The sequence below is a fragment of the Dermacentor variabilis genome, chromosome 6 (genome assembly GCF_050947875.1).
Source record: "Dermacentor variabilis isolate Ectoservices chromosome 6, ASM5094787v1, whole genome shotgun sequence".
Classification (NCBI taxonomy): Eukaryota; Metazoa; Arthropoda; class Arachnida; order Ixodida; family Ixodidae; genus Dermacentor; species Dermacentor variabilis.
The window spans coordinates 156429559-156447345 of NC_134573.1; the positions used below are offsets into that span (position 1 = coordinate 156429559).

At 48.8% G+C, this 17787-nt stretch overlaps 1 protein-coding gene across 1 annotated transcript in view; it reads left to right on the forward strand.

The window, feature by feature from the left end:
• The window catches only part of LOC142585539 (glutamate receptor ionotropic, kainate 2-like), a 371129-nt gene that overhangs the window by 161284 nt on the left and 192058 nt on the right, over positions 1–17787 (forward strand). Inside the window, exon 2 of the mRNA XM_075696355.1 lies at positions 7267–7422. Within this exon, the coding sequence (XP_075552470.1) occupies positions 7267–7422 (156 nt within the window). The remainder of the gene's footprint in view (positions 1–7266; positions 7423–17787) is intronic.

Sequence of the window (17787 nt, forward strand, 5' to 3'; positions counted from 1 at the left end):
ATTAACGTACTTCAACGTTTTCATATGTAAAAAAGCCATTATCATCACTGATTTTTCTGCTTCTCCACGCATGAACTGGCACGTTTCCTTTTGGAATAATAAAGCGCTCGGCAGCTTGGTCAGTCTCGGTTTTATAAGTGGTGGAGGTACGGGGTACCCCCTTTTTTTTTTGGCCTAATATACGTCTTGATTTAGTTCACTTAGCACGATCAACCGATCTGCACAAAAGCCTTGCCCAGTAGATTTCGCAATGTTTAGAGGCACGGGTAACGACTTTTGCTGGCAGATAGGTACACAATTGAGGTCGCGTTGAGAACTGTACATCGCGAAGCGGAATCGGTTCAACGAAGCTACCAAACCAAAGTGAGCATTCGACCTGCTTTCTGGTTTAGCAGCTTCCGTTTGCTCGAAACGGCTCGATTGCTTTCCGCTGATCGGTTGCGTCGCAGTCATGTTTATATTACGGGCGGTAATGAAGCCATCGACGCCTCCCTCCAGCGTTCACGGGTTCTTTCGAGCGGTGTGCATCGGGCCATGCGTCGAGCTAGCACCGCTTGATCGGCCGGGTTAGCGTGGCCGCGTGACGAAACATCGACCAAAGAAGGGGAAAGAAATCGCTGCCTTTTCTTTTTTTTTTTTTTTGGCGGAAGCGGGAAGGGGGGCGCGTCAACATCACGAACGAAAGGCTCCGAAGCACTCATTCCCACGCATCTGTGGCGCGCGCGAAAGCTAGCGCCAACAGAGAGACGACCGACCGACCCTGGAAAGGGCGTGAAGTACTCTACAAGTGCCAACCGCATTAAAAGCACGAGAACTGCCTACGTAGTCTTGTAGGCCAATGTTCGTCGGGGACGGTGTACCAGTAGCGTCGGCACAGACAGCTGACCTTCGCCCAGTCACCGCGGTGCATTGAACCTTTATTGGCTTTGTAAAAAAATAATCGAGGTCGGCGGCACAATAGTGCGCACAGTCTTTGCCTAACCCTGATCTCTCTCTCTCTCTCTCTCTCTCTCTCTATATATATATATATATATATATATATATATATATATATATATATATATATATATATTACATCTGTGATGTTTTATTAAATGTTACAATTAGTTTTACGATTGTTACCATTATGCGTAAAGGTGCAGCCGCTACCAGTATAGAGTGACTAAATCGGTCTTATTGACACTTCGATAATGAAGAAAAACTGCTTGACGTTCTGTGGAAACAACTCAATGTGTGTGCGGCGCGCAAATTAGCGTTCAGTAGCTGAAGCATGCGCGAGTCTCGAAGAAAAAGAAAAGTGAAAAAAAAGTAGGGACAGATGCAAGGCCAATCGGCAAACGACATAAAACCCAGCCAAACGAAGCGAGAAACCAAAAACAAGAAAGAAAAAGACACGAAAAAAAAATGTACCGAAAGTAATCCGAGAGGGGGGGAATACGTAAATGTGCGATCGGGGCGGTGCACGGTGCCCGCGCATATTGAGAGGCGAGCAGATAACAAAGAGGAGGGAAACGAGGCAAAATAAAACAAAAACAAAGCGGAGGCAAGAAGCGCGAGCCAAACAAAGCGAGCGGTGTATAAGGACGGGGCCCCGTCGGTCCTCCGGATGTGCCACCGGCGCGCCAGTCGGTATCAGCGCTTCGCACGGCCGAAGTTCGGTCAACGGTGCAGCAGCACAACGGCATTACGTCTGCTTGTTTGCCCGGCCAGGCGAGCCGCGCCGGCGTGCCTCATGAAGCGCGCAAATGTACCGACGGCGGCGGCGACGTCGGCGACGAACGACGATGCCGTGTGGATCCCGGCGAGCAAACATCGGAAAATCGAACCCTCGTTTTCCTCCTTTCTTCGTGCTTATTTTCGTTTCCTCCTCCTCTCCCTCGTTCTGTCCGCCCTCTCTCTCTTTTTCTCTACGCCTGTCTCGCGCACCCGCTGGCTATTATTCCTCGTGCGCTGGCCTCCCGACGCCTCCCGTTACCACGGTTCTTCCTTCTTTATCTCTATCGTAGTCGGAAAGGCCAGCTTCGCTCGTTCCGTGCTGTATGACCACACCTTTTCTTTTTGTAATTGCGATAGCAATTATATGGACACTTCAAGCGCATTTGTGCCGTCGCCGTCGGCGTGAGGTTCCGCATAAAGTTCACGGGCGATAAATTCGTCGCCGCGTGCCTTACGCTGTAGGGGCGAGCGAAAGCGTGCGAGGGTGAGCCGGCGGTCGCGGCTCAATCTCGCACACGCAACGGCGGAAAGCGGAGAGGAAGCGCATCGCCTTCCGTCGCGGCAAAACTTCGCGGCAAAGGTAGGGTGAAGGGGCGCGTTCTACTCCAGACGGCCGAGGTCGGGCCGCTATATCTTGAAAGCCGTCTGCCTTTATGAAACATCGTTACTGCGCACAATTGGTGTTCAATTGTGCGCTGGAACGATGTTTCATGATGCCAATCACAACCAACTAGCCCAGCTGTCCATACTTAGTAAAGCCATCTGCGACGGGCACAGAATCCGCGCTGACCTGCGTTTTATAGGCGTAGTTCGCGTTGGTGCGAGCGGCTGCACGAAAGTCAATTTGCTCGCTGCTGCAGCCGCGTTTCCAGATTGGAGCGTTTCGACAGCGAGTTTCCGCGGTCATTTAGTTAGATGTGTTCACGTTGGCTTGTGTGCGCGTGACACCATGCTTGCTAATTTAGTTACACTCGCGGACAACTTTGTGTGGCTATGAACACAAAGCCACGGACTCAAAGCGCGTACATGTGAGAGCACTTCTGAAAAGAGTCCCGTGTTTTAAGGCTCGCAAGTTTAGGCTGTGGAACACAAAACACAAGCACCTTATTAACCACAGTTAAATAAGACAGAATACACCACTGAGTGTACAGGTAGGGTCGTTCAATACTTTGTAAAGTTTTACTTGATTTGCGGCTTTTGCCTTCCGCGTCTGGGCAAACGCGAAACCCTCGCACGTGGAAGATGGGTCGATTCAGCGTCTGTTGCCGAGCAACCAAAAGCACTGTCAAACTCTGCCGGACTACTTGGCATGGTAGCACATGTGAAGCAACCACGAGCCCGAACCTTTCCCTTCATAGTCACAGAAAGTTGTCCGCGAGTATAATATGCCTATGTTTACAAGATTGTACGGCCGATAAAACTACTACCCTTACTTCGTATAGCTGTCCTCTAATTTGCTATCGCAATAAATGCTTGGCCTTTCGGGTGAAATTACGACTTTTTTTTCTCTCGTAAAACATGCGGCCGGCAAATTTTATTATTAAATACTGTTTTGTAGTTGACATTATGGTATGAATACACTTGAAGGTCTCTTATAAGAAAAATTTGTCGATTGTTCTATATTCTATGGGGCGTGCGGTGATCAATCAGTGGAGTTGCGTTGCTCATAAGTTGCGTGTTCGGCTCCCTTTTGCGGTGGTCCCATTTGCACGCCGGCGGAATGAGAAAAAAAAAGCTCGTATGCTCCCCAAGTTTGTGTGCATGTTACAGGATCCCGAGGAATAAGTACTCAGCCGCTGCATGTTGAATTGACCCCAGTATGAGTTACTGGGAGATTTTCAACTTGAAGCAACCTGACCTCAACTCTACCTATAGTAAGAGTAATCGTGCTGAAAATGCTGTTTTCAATTTACGAGCCTACAACGGGTATTCTGGCATAAGCAGTGCGTCTTCATTTGATTAAAAGAAGAATGCTGGCTCTCCAGTAATCTAGAACAGATGTAAGCATGAGATGGCTACCGGCAAAGCAGATTGGTTGGAGATTATACTAGCCACAACTTTAAAATGAGTGTAGTGCATGTTCGCAACGCAACATCATGCCACACCGCACTATGCTATACTGTGCACTGATTCATATGGACGCAATAGTTTTCTCTCACCGACAGAACCTCATTGCAAGTCTCGTCTCGGTCAAACAGCCACCCGCGGTGCGCCGGACGCTACCAGTTTGGACTCACGCGCCGCGGACCTCACGGACCGCTGGCTTTGAAGAAAGCACAGTCAACTGTCTCGGCGCCAAAATATGACGGTCAAGTGTGTAGTACCCTGTATCTGCCTTTTGAACGTCGCTATCGGCAATGGCAAATAAAATTTCAGCGTACTGGAAGTTAAAGCTTGAGTGATAATGTGAACAAACATTTGGGAGAATTCCGAAGCAATATTTTTTGTAACTTGCTTGGGAAGCAACTCGCGTATGTAGTGCGGTCTTGACTGATTGGCCGGATGACGACGATCTGTTCTCGCAGCTTGCCCGTACGTTCTCGTTTGAGAGTGCCCAGGCAGCGGCTCTAGCTTCTGGCTCAAGGTTACTTGAAGGTCGTTGACAACGGGAGCTAAAAGCATTTCATGCTTTGAAAAAGAGAGACAAAGAAGGGGGAAAAAAATCACCGCCCCTTCCAGTCCGTGAAGATGGTCGAACAGCGAAGCTAGGTTAGGGCGTTCTAGAGGTGCTCGTTCGCGGAGCCCGGGTTCTCCATTCCGACGCCGCCGATGTGTTTCCGCGTCTCCGGCTCGCACTTGGGGATTGGCCTTCCGGCGCTGCCGTTTAAATTCGGCATCTCTGGCGCGCAGCTCGGGGTTGGCCCTAAGACGACGAGCCCGTTCACGAGCCAACTCTCGCTGACGCTCGCGGTAGGCAACTTCGCCCTCATAGTACGCACTACTCGTGGTCTTCCCATAGTTGTAGCTGGAATGGAATGCGCGCTCTTACTGGCGCCAAGAAATGTCCGCAGCCACGCGCTCTTAGTATCGCGTTTCAATCGCTGTGCACTGTTCGTTGGCCGCAAACCGGCAGCATCAGATTTGTTTCTTTCGCGGCAGGGTGGTATGAATCGTCGATAAATTTGATGCCGATCTGGCTCGAACGCCGAAAATTCACCGTGTGACAACCATACGTATTGGATTTCGCGTATAAGACATCGTTCTGACAGGGTGAAAGGGATCACTCCGGCCCCCTTTTCCCTCGTAAGCTTTTCTTTTCCCTTCCCGCTAGGTGACGTGGCCCCGTGTTTAGCGAAATCCGACAATGACGGCACATGGTCCGCATAAACAGCTTCGCTGTAAAACGAAAATAGCACGACCCAAGACTTGACACACAGTAAAAAGCAGAGTGTAGCGCAATACAAGGCTGAGCTCTCATATGGTTTTTTAGGATGCCAATGGAAAATTACTTCTGACGCGGCCAATGATTGTACAACCCAAACTGACGTGTTTGATCTGTAGCGCACGGACTTTGACAACGTGCGTGGTATCTTGACACGTTGCTTTTGGCAGCTAAACCAGCGTTGTAATTGGGGGCACGCCATGATAGTTGCGAGTACCCGTGTCTCACGAACTTGGTTGCGCTTCGTGTGGCGACAATTTTGATGACTTTAGTTCAACGGGAGAAAGTGTTAAATGCGCCCCTCTTGGGTGTGTGCATTTCTTAAACAGTTCGTTTCTTCAAGCTTTGGACTGTAAGGTCACCGATTCCTTGCGATTCACTCATTTGCCCAAATATTTTAAATAAAACGAGCTTATTCTCCAGAGTAAATAAAGCGTAGCTATAAAATTTTCAAATCGAGAGACTGAGGAGTCCTCCTACGGAGCTTATCTGTAACCTGAAAATGGCTTCGTAAGCAAGTTGCGAAATCTTCTATAGCTTTCTGCAGTGAAGCCTTAATACCTTGCGCACGCATTGTCCTTAATGGGCCCTGCAATTGGCAGAACACCACAGCTTTTGGTTGTTCGATTAGACATGGAGAATTGCAAATGTCACACATACACCAGTAATTCTTGTTGTTCGGCACTTGCGTAGGCGTTTGCGGGCTATTGTAGTCGCAGTACCAGCTTCGCCGTAAAATCGAAACACAAACAAAGCTATGACCAACATCCTGGAAGCAGTGCCACGATACGAAGCTACGTTGTCGTGACATTTTTACGTTCTTTGATGAAAACTTGAACTGCGACTGCACAGATATCAAACTACTCATGCTCGTCGCGTGTCATGCGCAGAATCTTGATCACCCACGATTCGCATACATTTTCAACCTTATGTTAAGTTTGTAGCATGTTTGCAGTGCCTATGTAGTGTTTCTTTCGTGCTAGTGAAATATTTGTATTACATCTACTTTAATGCGATTAGCACTCTTAGTGTACTTCGCGCACTTTCCACGGTTTATCTATATACCTATACGTTTCTTTGTCTCTAACCGTACTTCCCGGCTACTCGGGTTACTAGATATTCCATGGTCTAATGGTTGGATCATCGCGCCCCTGTGCGGAGGGAGCAAAAATCCAACCCACCTGTCGGGCCAACTTGGGTAGCTGGATATGAAGCAATAGTTGAACTTCTTCGATGTCAACCTGGTTTCCTGGGCATGTGCACTTCGGTACGTGCCGCTCTTGAATAACAAAAAAGATCTTTTAAATTGATCCGGTGCTAGGCGGCGTCGTACCCGCTTAATATATGCTTAGAATAGCATGCCCGAATTTTTGTTCACACACGCCCCAGGTGCATACTTCGTGGCGGTGCCGGAAGGGGGCGCAACGTGTCCAGTGAGAAGTGTGGTAGCGGAGCCCAGCTGCAGAAACGGGCGTTGACATTTCGGCGTTGACAGCGCGATGTGTCGCGCTATTGCCTAAGTACCAATTGCATTATCATCGATATTCATCGCGAGATGTATTTTGCCAGAATTTTTAAATTCGTATCGCTCTATCGCTTAGCGCTTCTTTATATACGATTCACGGGATCGTGGGGCTATCTTTAGCAGCCAACCGTCATAAACTTTCGCGGGTAATAAACAGGAACAGAAAACGAAAGCAAGTCAGAACTCGAGTCGAACAATAGACAACACTAGGCAAAGTGCGGGCGACGCATGCCAAAAAATGGGCGAATAAAAACCGACACTGCCCATTATTTCCGTGTTGGTTGAAAGGGACGGTTCTCCCTTGACTCGAGGGAGCGCAACGAAAGAAGGGAAAGAGAAGAAGGTCAAACACAACGAAAAGAAAAATCCGCTTTGCTGCCCTACACTGGATTTCCTTTACAGTAAGCTTATATGAAACTTTAGGAATTGCGTTCGCTGTACTTCTCTTCCCCTTCCATTTTCCACAAGCTAGCGCGTATCTATCTATCTATCTATCTATCTATCTATCTATCTATCTATCTATCTATCTATCTATCTATCTATCTATCTATCTATCTATCTATCTATCTATCTATCTATCTATCTATCTATCTATGACTGACGAAGTCTTTTTCTCTCTCTCTCTTTCTCTGTCGTTTTGCAGGAGGCCTGTTCGACAATGCGGACGACGAGCAGGAGTTTGCCTTCCGCGTCACCATCGAGCGTATCAACAACGACAACGGCGTTCTGCTGCGCTCGCGGCTTGTGCCGCGCATCGAGCGCCTCGACAAGGACGACAGCTTCCGGGCTACCAAGAAAGGTAGGCGCACCCTCCTTCCGGAATCGCGCGCGCAGAAGAGCCGGAATGTGGCACCGCCGACGCATTCCGTTAGCGTCAGCGTGGGCCGTCGTAGAAATGCGATCGGGAAAGCTCATGGATCCCTGGGCGCTTTCTCGCACCGCGACATAAGAGATTCCGTGCCTGCATTCTGTTCTTGGGGGGAACGCGCGGTTCTGCCTGTCTCTTCTTTACGTGAACTGCGTCGTTCGGGCTAGCGTCTTTCGGGATGCTTTTAGCTCCAGAATGCGACGGCCGCGGGTCGTGAGAAATGACTACCGTTGTGCGCTGGTTTGGAGTTTGGCGATTGATATTGCGACCCCGAAAGCGAGATATAAAAATGCGCTTGCTTTAGTTTGTCTTCTATACACTAGTTAGTCCACGCGGAAACAGCAAAGGGATCGCGGGCTTAGTCTCCCGTTGACATTTGTATTTCATAATATTATATAAGCAAGTATCATTCTTTCTCGTGAGTGACGTATGGGCAAAGTTAAGAGGCATGAAGGCAACGATGTGAATTAGAGAGCGAACGGGGAGATTCCCGTTGAGATTACTTGGAAGAAGCGTAGTTGTACTGGTTGGACTGGTCATGCGGTGCGCGGAGCCGATAGTAGGTTGTGATAGTCGGTGACGAATGCGTCAGCGAACTATACGTAGTGTGATGAAATCGGGAAAGTTGCAGGTATGGGGATGAAGTCTGTTGGAGCAAATAGAGGTAATTGAATATAGATGGGAAATGCCTACGTCTCTTAGTGCAGATGTACTGCTTCTGATGATGATGACAGTCTTACACACAGGCATATTCTTAGAGTCTTGAATTCTGAATTGGATTCTGGGGTTTTAGGTGCCAAAACAACGATTTGATTATGAGGCACGCGGTAGAGGGGGGTGGGGGGGGGGGAATTCCGGATAAATTTTGACCACCCCGGGATCCTTAACGTGCCCCCAATGCACGGTACACGGGCGCTGGAGCCGGAATTCGATCCCGCGACTTCATGCTTAGCCGCGCAACCCCATAGCCGCTAAGCGACCGGGGCGGGCGTTTTCATAGATTCTCTGCTGCTTCTGCACTCTTTGACGCATGAGTTGAGGTCACTTTTTTTGCGCACCTCGATGTGGCTTATGCTTTTTTCTTTCTTTCATATTTTTTAACTTTTTTTCTAGGTACAAGCTATGGTGGTTCGCTCATTAACGTTAATGTATTCCTGCATTCACAGTCACCTCTCCATGAAGAACCCCACTCAACTAACGACAAAAACATTTAAACCGTGGCGGCTCTCTAAAGATTTATCTTCCCAGAGGCCAAAGCAGACATTCTGTAGCTATAAATTGCGAACATGTGGCCCAAATTCACATATCTATTTTTTTATGTTACTACGAGTGTTTATTATTGTCCGGCTGCTTTCGTTAGCATTGAGTCAGCTATCGTGATTAGCCGGTGCCTGCTCTTTCGAAGAGTGGCCTTAAGTACGAACTGTTCGTGAACACGGGCTCTGTTTCTTCTGGGCAATGAGCAGCAATAATCGCATTTGTGTTGATGTAATTCCACGAACGCATTATGATCAATTACTACTTACTAGTAAGATACCCCAAAGAAGAAAAAAGAAAACGTGCTAGCGTGCAAACAGCGGGAGTGCTTGCACTCCCGCTGTTTGCAGCGGGAGTGCAAATATAACAAGAGTTTATATATTTAAGAAATTGTCCGTGTGATATTTTAAACGACTTTACATCCGCGCATGCAAATATTCGTAAAAGCAAGCTTACGTCTCCCGCCGCAGCGATACCCATCAACGTGGCCCACCCTGCATATATCGGAGCGAATTTCGATCAAGAAGGCATTCTGCGATACGCCCGTCGCTTTCATCGCCGTTTCAGTGTCGCTCCTTCCCGGAGCGGACGCTTTACCAACCAGGGAAATCATTGCGGAAAGTATACAGACGAGCCACAAGAACTCATCGTCTCAAGCTCGACGGATCGCGGCTTCGGCCTCTCTCCTCAACAACGCTCATAACCTGAACGGCGCGGTCGACTCAAGAGGTTCGTCGTTCAGGAGGCAAGCACGCGCACTCTGAGGCCACGATACCACTGCAGGAGAACACACACACACAAAAGAAAAGACCATATTATACTAGATACACAACGCGTCCAGTGATGTTTACGGTCGTGGCAGTTTCCAGAAGACCGCGCCGGGCCCTGTGCGGATATGACGCCGGCGTCTTTTCTGTGGAAGCCAGGAGTGGGGGGAGGGTAGGGGGGGGGGCAAAGTGGGAGGCGTTGGTTGTTTGGTGTCTATACTGAACCGCGGAGCTTCCCGTCATTTCGCTTATGACGCGGATATTTGGGGAGAAGCATCGTCGCCGACTCGCCTTCTGGGCGCTCGTAAAGCAGCCCTCGGTGCGCACGATGAAAGACGAGGGGGTACTAAATAAAATATATAAGGCGTCTTTGAGAGAGAAAGGCCGAGGCGGGACTGGGAGCCTCGATGCAACGCCTAGAAGTGGTTTGGCGAGGAAGCAACGAGAAGGCGGGGATAGTAGGGCGTGGGGGGGGGGGGGGGGGGGATCAGAAAGCCAGCACAACCGTGACGTTTCGAGAACGACCCGAGTTCTAAATCGCGCGCTCCCTCTCGTGGACGGAAAAAAGCGATGAGGCCCGGAGAATGCTCGCTGCGGCTGTTTCGGGTCCCCGGCCGAGACGGGATGGGCGCTCGGTGCGGCTTGGGACTCTCGAGCTAAATGCACGTCCAGCTCGCGCTTATGTGTAGGACGTCTTTGTTCTGCGGGACAGCACAACACCTGGCTGATAGACAGCTGAAAAGCAAAAGAAAAAAGAAAAACAATCGACGGTACACATTTAAAAATAAATTCAAGCATAATAGATGACCGTCCCGATCGCGTATCGATTCACGTCGCGTGGTGCCGGAGTCAATAAAAAAACCTGCATTACGGTCGCCACATCTGCTGCCTCTATTACACCCGTGTTCTTAACGTAGTTGTTCTTATTCCTTTTTTTTTTTTTACCATCACCTTCTGTGTTCGGACTTCGTGTGATCTTACTTGACGCCTTCTGCATTATTTGAGTTCTGGAAACAACAAGATAGGACAACGCAATCTGAAGATAGGGACGATAATAATATAATAATATTTGGGGTTTTACGTGCCAAAACCCCTTCCTGATTATGAGGCACGCCGTAGTGGAGGACTCCGGAAATTTTGACCACCTGGGGTTCTTTAACGTGCACCTAAATCTAAGCACACGGGTGTTTTCGCATTTCGCCCCCATCGAAATGCGGCTGCCGTGGCAAGATAGGGACGATGTGTTAGGAAATTATCTGCTTGAATACTCAAAAAGGCAAAGAACGCATATCGTAATACTGCACTTAGGAAATGTTTCCAATAAATATTCATCTTACGCCAAATGCCTTTAATAGCGATCGGCAGACGGCATAAGAAAGCGACACGTTTCAAATGTGAAGAAACTGCGAAGTTCAGGCGGAAACAGAAATGCGCCGCTCATCGTCGTTCTCTTATCCCGAGGACTAAAACCTCAATCGTCTCACTTTCGATGCAATATCGTCGTATAGCTATTGGCTATAGAATGAGCTGGTCAACACTTTCTCATGTATTGTTATTCGTTCGACAGCGTACATTTTTTTCCTTCACTTGCGTAATCTATTGACTAGATCTGTGCGAGGGTGTCTTTCAGTTCTATTTAGTTGCTTTTATCTCTACCATCAGCATAAATTTACAGGCGAACAAGAAAAAAAGAAAACTGATCAGAATACCAGGCGCGTCTCATTACAAAGGCGTCCGCCAGGCCATCACACCAGGGTTTCTAATTTTAGTGCAGTTCCGGACGTATGTTTTGGAGCGTCAGTTAGGGCCCGATTACAAATGCAGGTACACCATCAAACGCAGCCATACATTCTAGTAGTTCTTGAGTGATTCTCATTTGAACTTATGCTGATAGTGCATGTACGGCAAGAATAGTATACGAGTTATCACATTTTCACTTCCAACTACTTCAAAGGCCTTTAGATGCATTCGCGATTAATTAACTTTCTCGCAGGCCAATTTATGTACTGGCTAAACCACCGGAAACAAAAGTGAAACAAAGGGAGTAAGGTTTATGTGGGCACGCTTCCAGTCGACGTTGTCAAAAGCCGTAAATTAGACAACCCTGTGAGTTTCTTTGGCAGCATAAGCTGTTATCGGCTCGTTTCAATAGTCGTTTCGATTGGCGATCTTGTGCGGCACTACCGCCGATGTCAGTGTCCGTCGCAGCTATTGCTAGCAATGGGAAAACATACCCGCATCCCACCGGGATCGAACCCGGGTCCTTTGCGCGGAAGTCAGCTACTCTACGACTGCGCGATGCCAGCGCTTGCTACATTCTGCTAGCTGCTGCTGCGGAAACATGCCTTATACATGCGTCCTAGCGCGCGACGAGTCACGCGATGCGAGATGCGCGCCGCGTAGTGCCGGTACGTGACACTTTACATTGCAGTCGCATATTATTGCACTAGATGGCACGCAATGTAACGCTTGCACAGGTAGCGGTACAAGGTAGGTAGAGAGGTTCTGAGGAAGAAAAATAAGATCAGGAAAATGTATACAAAATGCTAGAATGAAAAACATGTGTAGCATAACTGATGAAATCAAGCAGGCCTAGACGACTATTTGTCACCGCCTCGTTCCAAAGGGTCGCCAATAAATCATCTTCATTAGCATCGTATCTTGCCAATTGTCACAGTATGTGAGACGTGCGCCTCGTAGCGTCGATACGTGCAGACGTTCCATTGCAGATGCGTTGTTTTCCACCAGGTGTCACGACATGTGGAAGATGCGTCGTATCGTGAAACGCGTCAAGGGCTCTGACATGTGGGCCGCGTAGTCTCGGTACCTGCGTTTACTCTTCGGCACACTTTATGGTGCCTCCTCGTAAATTACGAACCGCTGCTGATGAAGCGAATTGAACAGCTACGCGTGCGACTACAACCAGGCAACGTCAGGCTCAGCAGACCGCTGTGGAGAGAGCAGCACAAGCCGCAGGCGGGCGGACAGTTAAGTTCGTTCTCGTGAACACGAAGCAAGCAGACTTCGCCGCGATGACCCTATAGTGCATGCTGCCCAAAACGGAACTCCTATGGAGACACTCCTTCAGCCTAAGCTGTGACTGTGCCGCGTGTACCACGCAGACCTTTGACGTTTTTTTCTCGAACCTTTCCTTTTCGACCAATGTGTTTTCGCCAACTTTTGCCCCCCCCCCCCCCACCTGTAACAACAACCCACTCTAATCATTTCCCCATGAAAAAGTTGCACAGTTTATCAAAAAAATTTGCAAGATAAACGTCGTGACGTCAGCGAGCGCCTTTCCTTATGAAGAGGCGACCTGCCCTTGTTTACATTTTCGCGTTCCATGAAGTTGATATCACCGACCGCCGAAAGCCGTTGAATAATGCACCGCCTTGTGTACAGTAGCACAGGGAAATGCGTGCATTAAGTGAGCAATTTAGGGAGGAGGAAAGGAGGAAAGAGAAAAGCAGTAGGCAGAGCGGTTAACCAGAATAACGTCCGGTTGACTGCCCTACACCTGGGGAATGGGAAAGGGGAAAGCAAAGATGAAAGGGAGAGAGAGTAGGGAAGGAACTAACGGAATTAGCGGTGAGTCCGCTGACGCGTGTGAGCAATTTAGGGAGACCACGTAAGTAGTACTGGATTAGGAGTACCTGCAAACTTGGGAAAACAAGATGAATGAGCAGTGTCTACGCAGCTTCATGACAGGTATGAAAGAGTAAAATGCTAGAGCTAAGTCGCGCCTCGTGGTGTACGGCAGCTGTACACTCTGCACACAGAACTTGCAATGCTCGGCAGAACAGTCTCCTCCATACCAGAACGAGCGTTCGGCAGACGTTGTTCATGGCGAACCTAATTTCTGCTCGTCCGTCTCGTGGGCTCGCAGAGAGAAGCGGTGATCGGTATAACTATTACGGATAGACAACGTTTCTCCTACGGCGTCGTTTCTTTCTCTCCTTCCAGGCGGAACCGCGTTCTAAGTAACATTGTTTTCGAAAGACTGCGGAAGTGCCTACTCCATCATCGACAGCTTCACCCTAGGGCCCTTATTTAGCTTATTCCCGTTCTCATCGTAAGTCTAACGAGGGTGGTTTGCGCACATGCCGGCAGAAATTCCAGCTTCATAGTGAGAAGCACTCCATCTGTAATAGGACTTCCCTCTTTGCGTGCGTTTGCATATGTTTAAACGAGGTTTGCGAGTGGGGCCCACATCACTCGTTTATAATTATGTAGACTGACATTCTAGTCCGCAACTCCCAGTTATTTGGCCGATGAAGACAAGAGAGAGAGAGAATAGTCATAAGGAAAACGAAGCTCTGCTTTGACAATGGCCGATTCTACTTGCAAGGTCGATGACGTGACTTCCGTATAATCCATTGCTTGCTGGTTTTATTCCTACAGCGCAAGGAACACACCAGTCCAATAGGTTCGCAGCAAACGAGACCAGTCTGCGTGCTCTGGCCAATAACCTGCGATTTAACGTCAGTAAACGTAACCAACTCTTCTGAGCACAACAAAACACGTTACTGCTGCCTTATGGAAAGCTCAAATATTTTCTAGAAAAGAGCCACCTGATTTTACGTGTGTCCTCGGGCATTAATGCTGCCCTACGTTTCACCCCTGCCTTGCCAAGGCATTCCCTCTCAACGGTATGGCCTGCTTCGTCACGGCTTGGCCTAATGTCTGTAAACAGCCTAAGAGGCGAGTCAAATTCGAGAAACAGTCAAATTAGGGCCACGCATTCGAGAGACGTGCTGCACGAGTGTGTAAGGGGTATATAGAGCCCCGCAGTAAAGAGCAAACATTCCGGGGGGGATTCGGGTTACCCTTCGCACTTACTTTTGTTCGTTCTTGCTTTGCCATTGCTGCTAATCGCTTTTTGCGTTGATTTATTTCACCACCCTACGTGGCAAAAGAGCCGATCTCCAGAACGTGCCTGCACGAAGAGCGATGCGCTGGACGAGCCCGCCGCCGCCGGCCATTTTCGCTTGTGCAAATAGTGCGAGACGGGGCCGAATGCCCAGCGCCGCATGCGTCCCGCGCCGCTTTTATAGCGTCTCGTTTGCCAAACAAAACGCCGCGCTTCCCAAGCAAACGAGCGGCCATTCTTTGCTGAAACCTTCCTCGCCTCGCTCTTCACCTTGATTTGCATGAACAACGCCTGCCTCTGTTTGGCTTGTTCTTTAGCCGCCAGCTTTTTCGTTACGGGTGCGTGGAGATGTGGAAAGACGTCGATACGAGGCGAGTCTGATGTAGCATACGCAGGGAAGAGCTGGAGAAAGGCGGGGCGGGAGGTTGAGGGGATGTTTGAAAGGAGGCCGAAGTTGGGGCAACGCCTGGGGGGGGGGGGGGGGGGGGGGGGGGGTAGCGCCGTACTTTCGTATGGAAGTCAAACAGTGCAAGAACGGAAGAGAGAGAGAGAGAGAGAGAGAGAGAGAGAGAGCAGTCTGCAATGGGATGACGCTGGAGGGGGTTGCGGGGTGCTCGCGCAAGGTTGCTGAGCGTTCTGCGGGGAAAATATGAATTTCCCGGAGTTTTTTTTGCGGGTCGTCGTGGAACATTCAGCTGCGTATGCGTGCCTCCGGGGCGCGGCATCTGGCTTTGTTTGAGCGTGGCATATACGACTGCTGTCTGCTGGGCTGATGCATCGGCACACGAGGGCGCGCGTGCGCTCGGAACGAGACCGATTTCTGTTTGCTGTCTCATTTGTTTCGCTTCACGAGAGCGCATGTGTGCGAGTTCAAAATTTGCGCAAAGTAAACGCTCCACATTTGCTTTTTCCTGTTTTGATCGAAGTACGAACGCGAAGGTTTTCGAGCAGGCACTGATTATTTGCGTGGCCAGAAATGATATTTATTAGAAGCTGTTCTTCTAATTCATAAGAAACAGTTTGGTTTTTCTTCAGGACTTCTTCATTGTATACACATCAGGAGAAGTAGCAGGAGGAGGAAAGAATATTTATTAGTTCCAGCGCAGCTAAAGACCCAATCCGGGCTCCCCTGGTGCTCTCAGGGCACATGGCCCCGTACACTCTTGGCATCCTGTATCAGGCAGTGCACCATACTTTTGCGAGCTATAGTCAAGAAAGTGGTACTTTTTCTCAGCTGCCTGGACGCTTGTTGGGTGGCGAGCCTGTAAGTATAATGTTTCTTGAGACGGAGAATGCAGGGCAGTCCCACAAGCTGTCCGCATTCGAAAAGTAAGCTTCAGATCATCTATAGCTTTGTGAGTCTACGGATTCCCGTCAATGTAATGCCTACATTGTGTTGCCAGTACGGTTCGCGCTTCTGCGTTCCGTACGAGTACGCACGAAGAATCTTCAGACGACACGGGACACGAGCGCAATCTTATCTCGCCTTGGTCACGGCCATTTCGATACTGAGCAGGTTACCGGGTTTTCCCATTTATTATACTGGCTGTTTATGTGCGCTTCGATCATCTTTGCCGGCAGGACTGCCGTCGGCATCCCGGAGGTTCGAAACGTGGCCCTCATCTGTCGCAACCGAGAGCAACGTTGATCCTGAACAGTTTCCTTAGGTTTGCAAGTGCCTCACTCTCTCGCGCACGAAGTACACACATACACTTGCACCTCAGCAAGCACGAACAAATGCACGCGCCACGTGCATAAACAAACGCGACGTAGCAAGAAAGCCAGCCCCGCTAATGAATAATTTAGATTTGTTTGTTCGACCTGTCTTCTGTCCTCTGACCTCCGATTTCTTTCCTTCTTACTTATACAGAATGTGACGCACACTGAAAGAAACATGTCCCTTTCGCGCGACTGAACCTAAGAGAGACAACTCGAAAACAACTTGGGGGACGCAGACGTGGCCGTCTCTTTCTCCTTTTCTTTTGTTTTATGACGCATTCTTTTTTATACCTATACTTGCGCGCCGACTTCTCAGGCATTGGATGTTTATGGCCCGCAGCAGTTCGAGACGACAGCGTCGCGTCGTCCGACTTCGCCACACGGCAATATCGGAACGGCGCACAGAGGGGAGTGCGTTCCCCGAAGAAAGGCATCCCTGGGCGAAACGCACGTCTCCCAGGGCAACGCGGCGGCATTCGGGAGCCCCGTCGCGGCCGCCATTTTGCGCGGCCCAGATCTTCGTATTGTCTTTCGGTGTCTCTCGGGCGGCACGCAGGAGCGCCTCTCTATTTGCACATGGCGAAAGTTGGCGACACGACCATCCCGCCTGTCCCGGCGTGTTTATTGCCGAGTTCTCCGAGACACTTTTTTTTTTCCTTGCTCCCATCCGATTCCTTTTCTTTTCTCTCTTTTTTTCGAATGCGGCTCCAGAGTTTGCCTTGTCGTCTGACCTTATGCGCAGGGCTTGTTCTTATGCTTTCTTACTAGCTCGCGTTCCTTCTTTCGCGCTGCGCAGTTTCGTATTTCTTTTGAGTACCACTTACGTTGCCTGTGCAGTCCTTTGCGTATCTATCCCGTTTGAGATTATGCACTCAGGGACGCAAATACGCGCACGCATGCGCGGGCGCGCATATTCTCTTTCCCTTTTGTTTTCTTTTTTTGTGTTTTTCCTTCCTTCTCTCTTTCACTGGCGCCTGCGCTTACGTCACAGTGTTCTCAAAGTCGTACGAAACCTACACACAGTGTAGGTAATGAACGTACCAAGTAAATTAAACCTTTTTATGTAACAGTTAGGAGTTGTTGGCGCCTATATATATATATATATATACATAAGCTCAGCGGAAAGAAAGATATCACATACAGCACCTTCCAAACTAATTACACGCTCGAACCTAAAGCAAACTCATATAGATAAGTAAAACACACTCAATCCGAAAGTCTCTTAACATAAAAGTATTGCCATCACCGTATTTTCTACTCTCCACACATGCGATATACCTTGGGCACTGCAGTAAGTTGCAATAAATAAATTACTTAAATAAACAAATAGGTAAAACACACTCAGTCTTAAGAGGAAGCTTTAGCTCGGGCCCATCTCCGACGCGGCCTATTCAGATATATGCAAAACGCAAAAACGTTTTTCTGAGATAACCCCTGGACCGATCTTAATTAAATTTGTTGCATTTGAGAGAGAAAGTCAAGTTCCAGTGACTGTTGGAAGCGTAATTTCGATTTGGGGCTTGAATTTTGTTAAAGAGATTTTCATAAATTTCGAAGTTTGAAAAATATAGAAGCGCGAAGTTTACAAGTTAATAGCTCTGAATCAAGAACTGATATCGCGATTCTGTAAACAGCATCCACTAGACCATTGAAGGGCAAATTTGATATATCATTTCATATCTT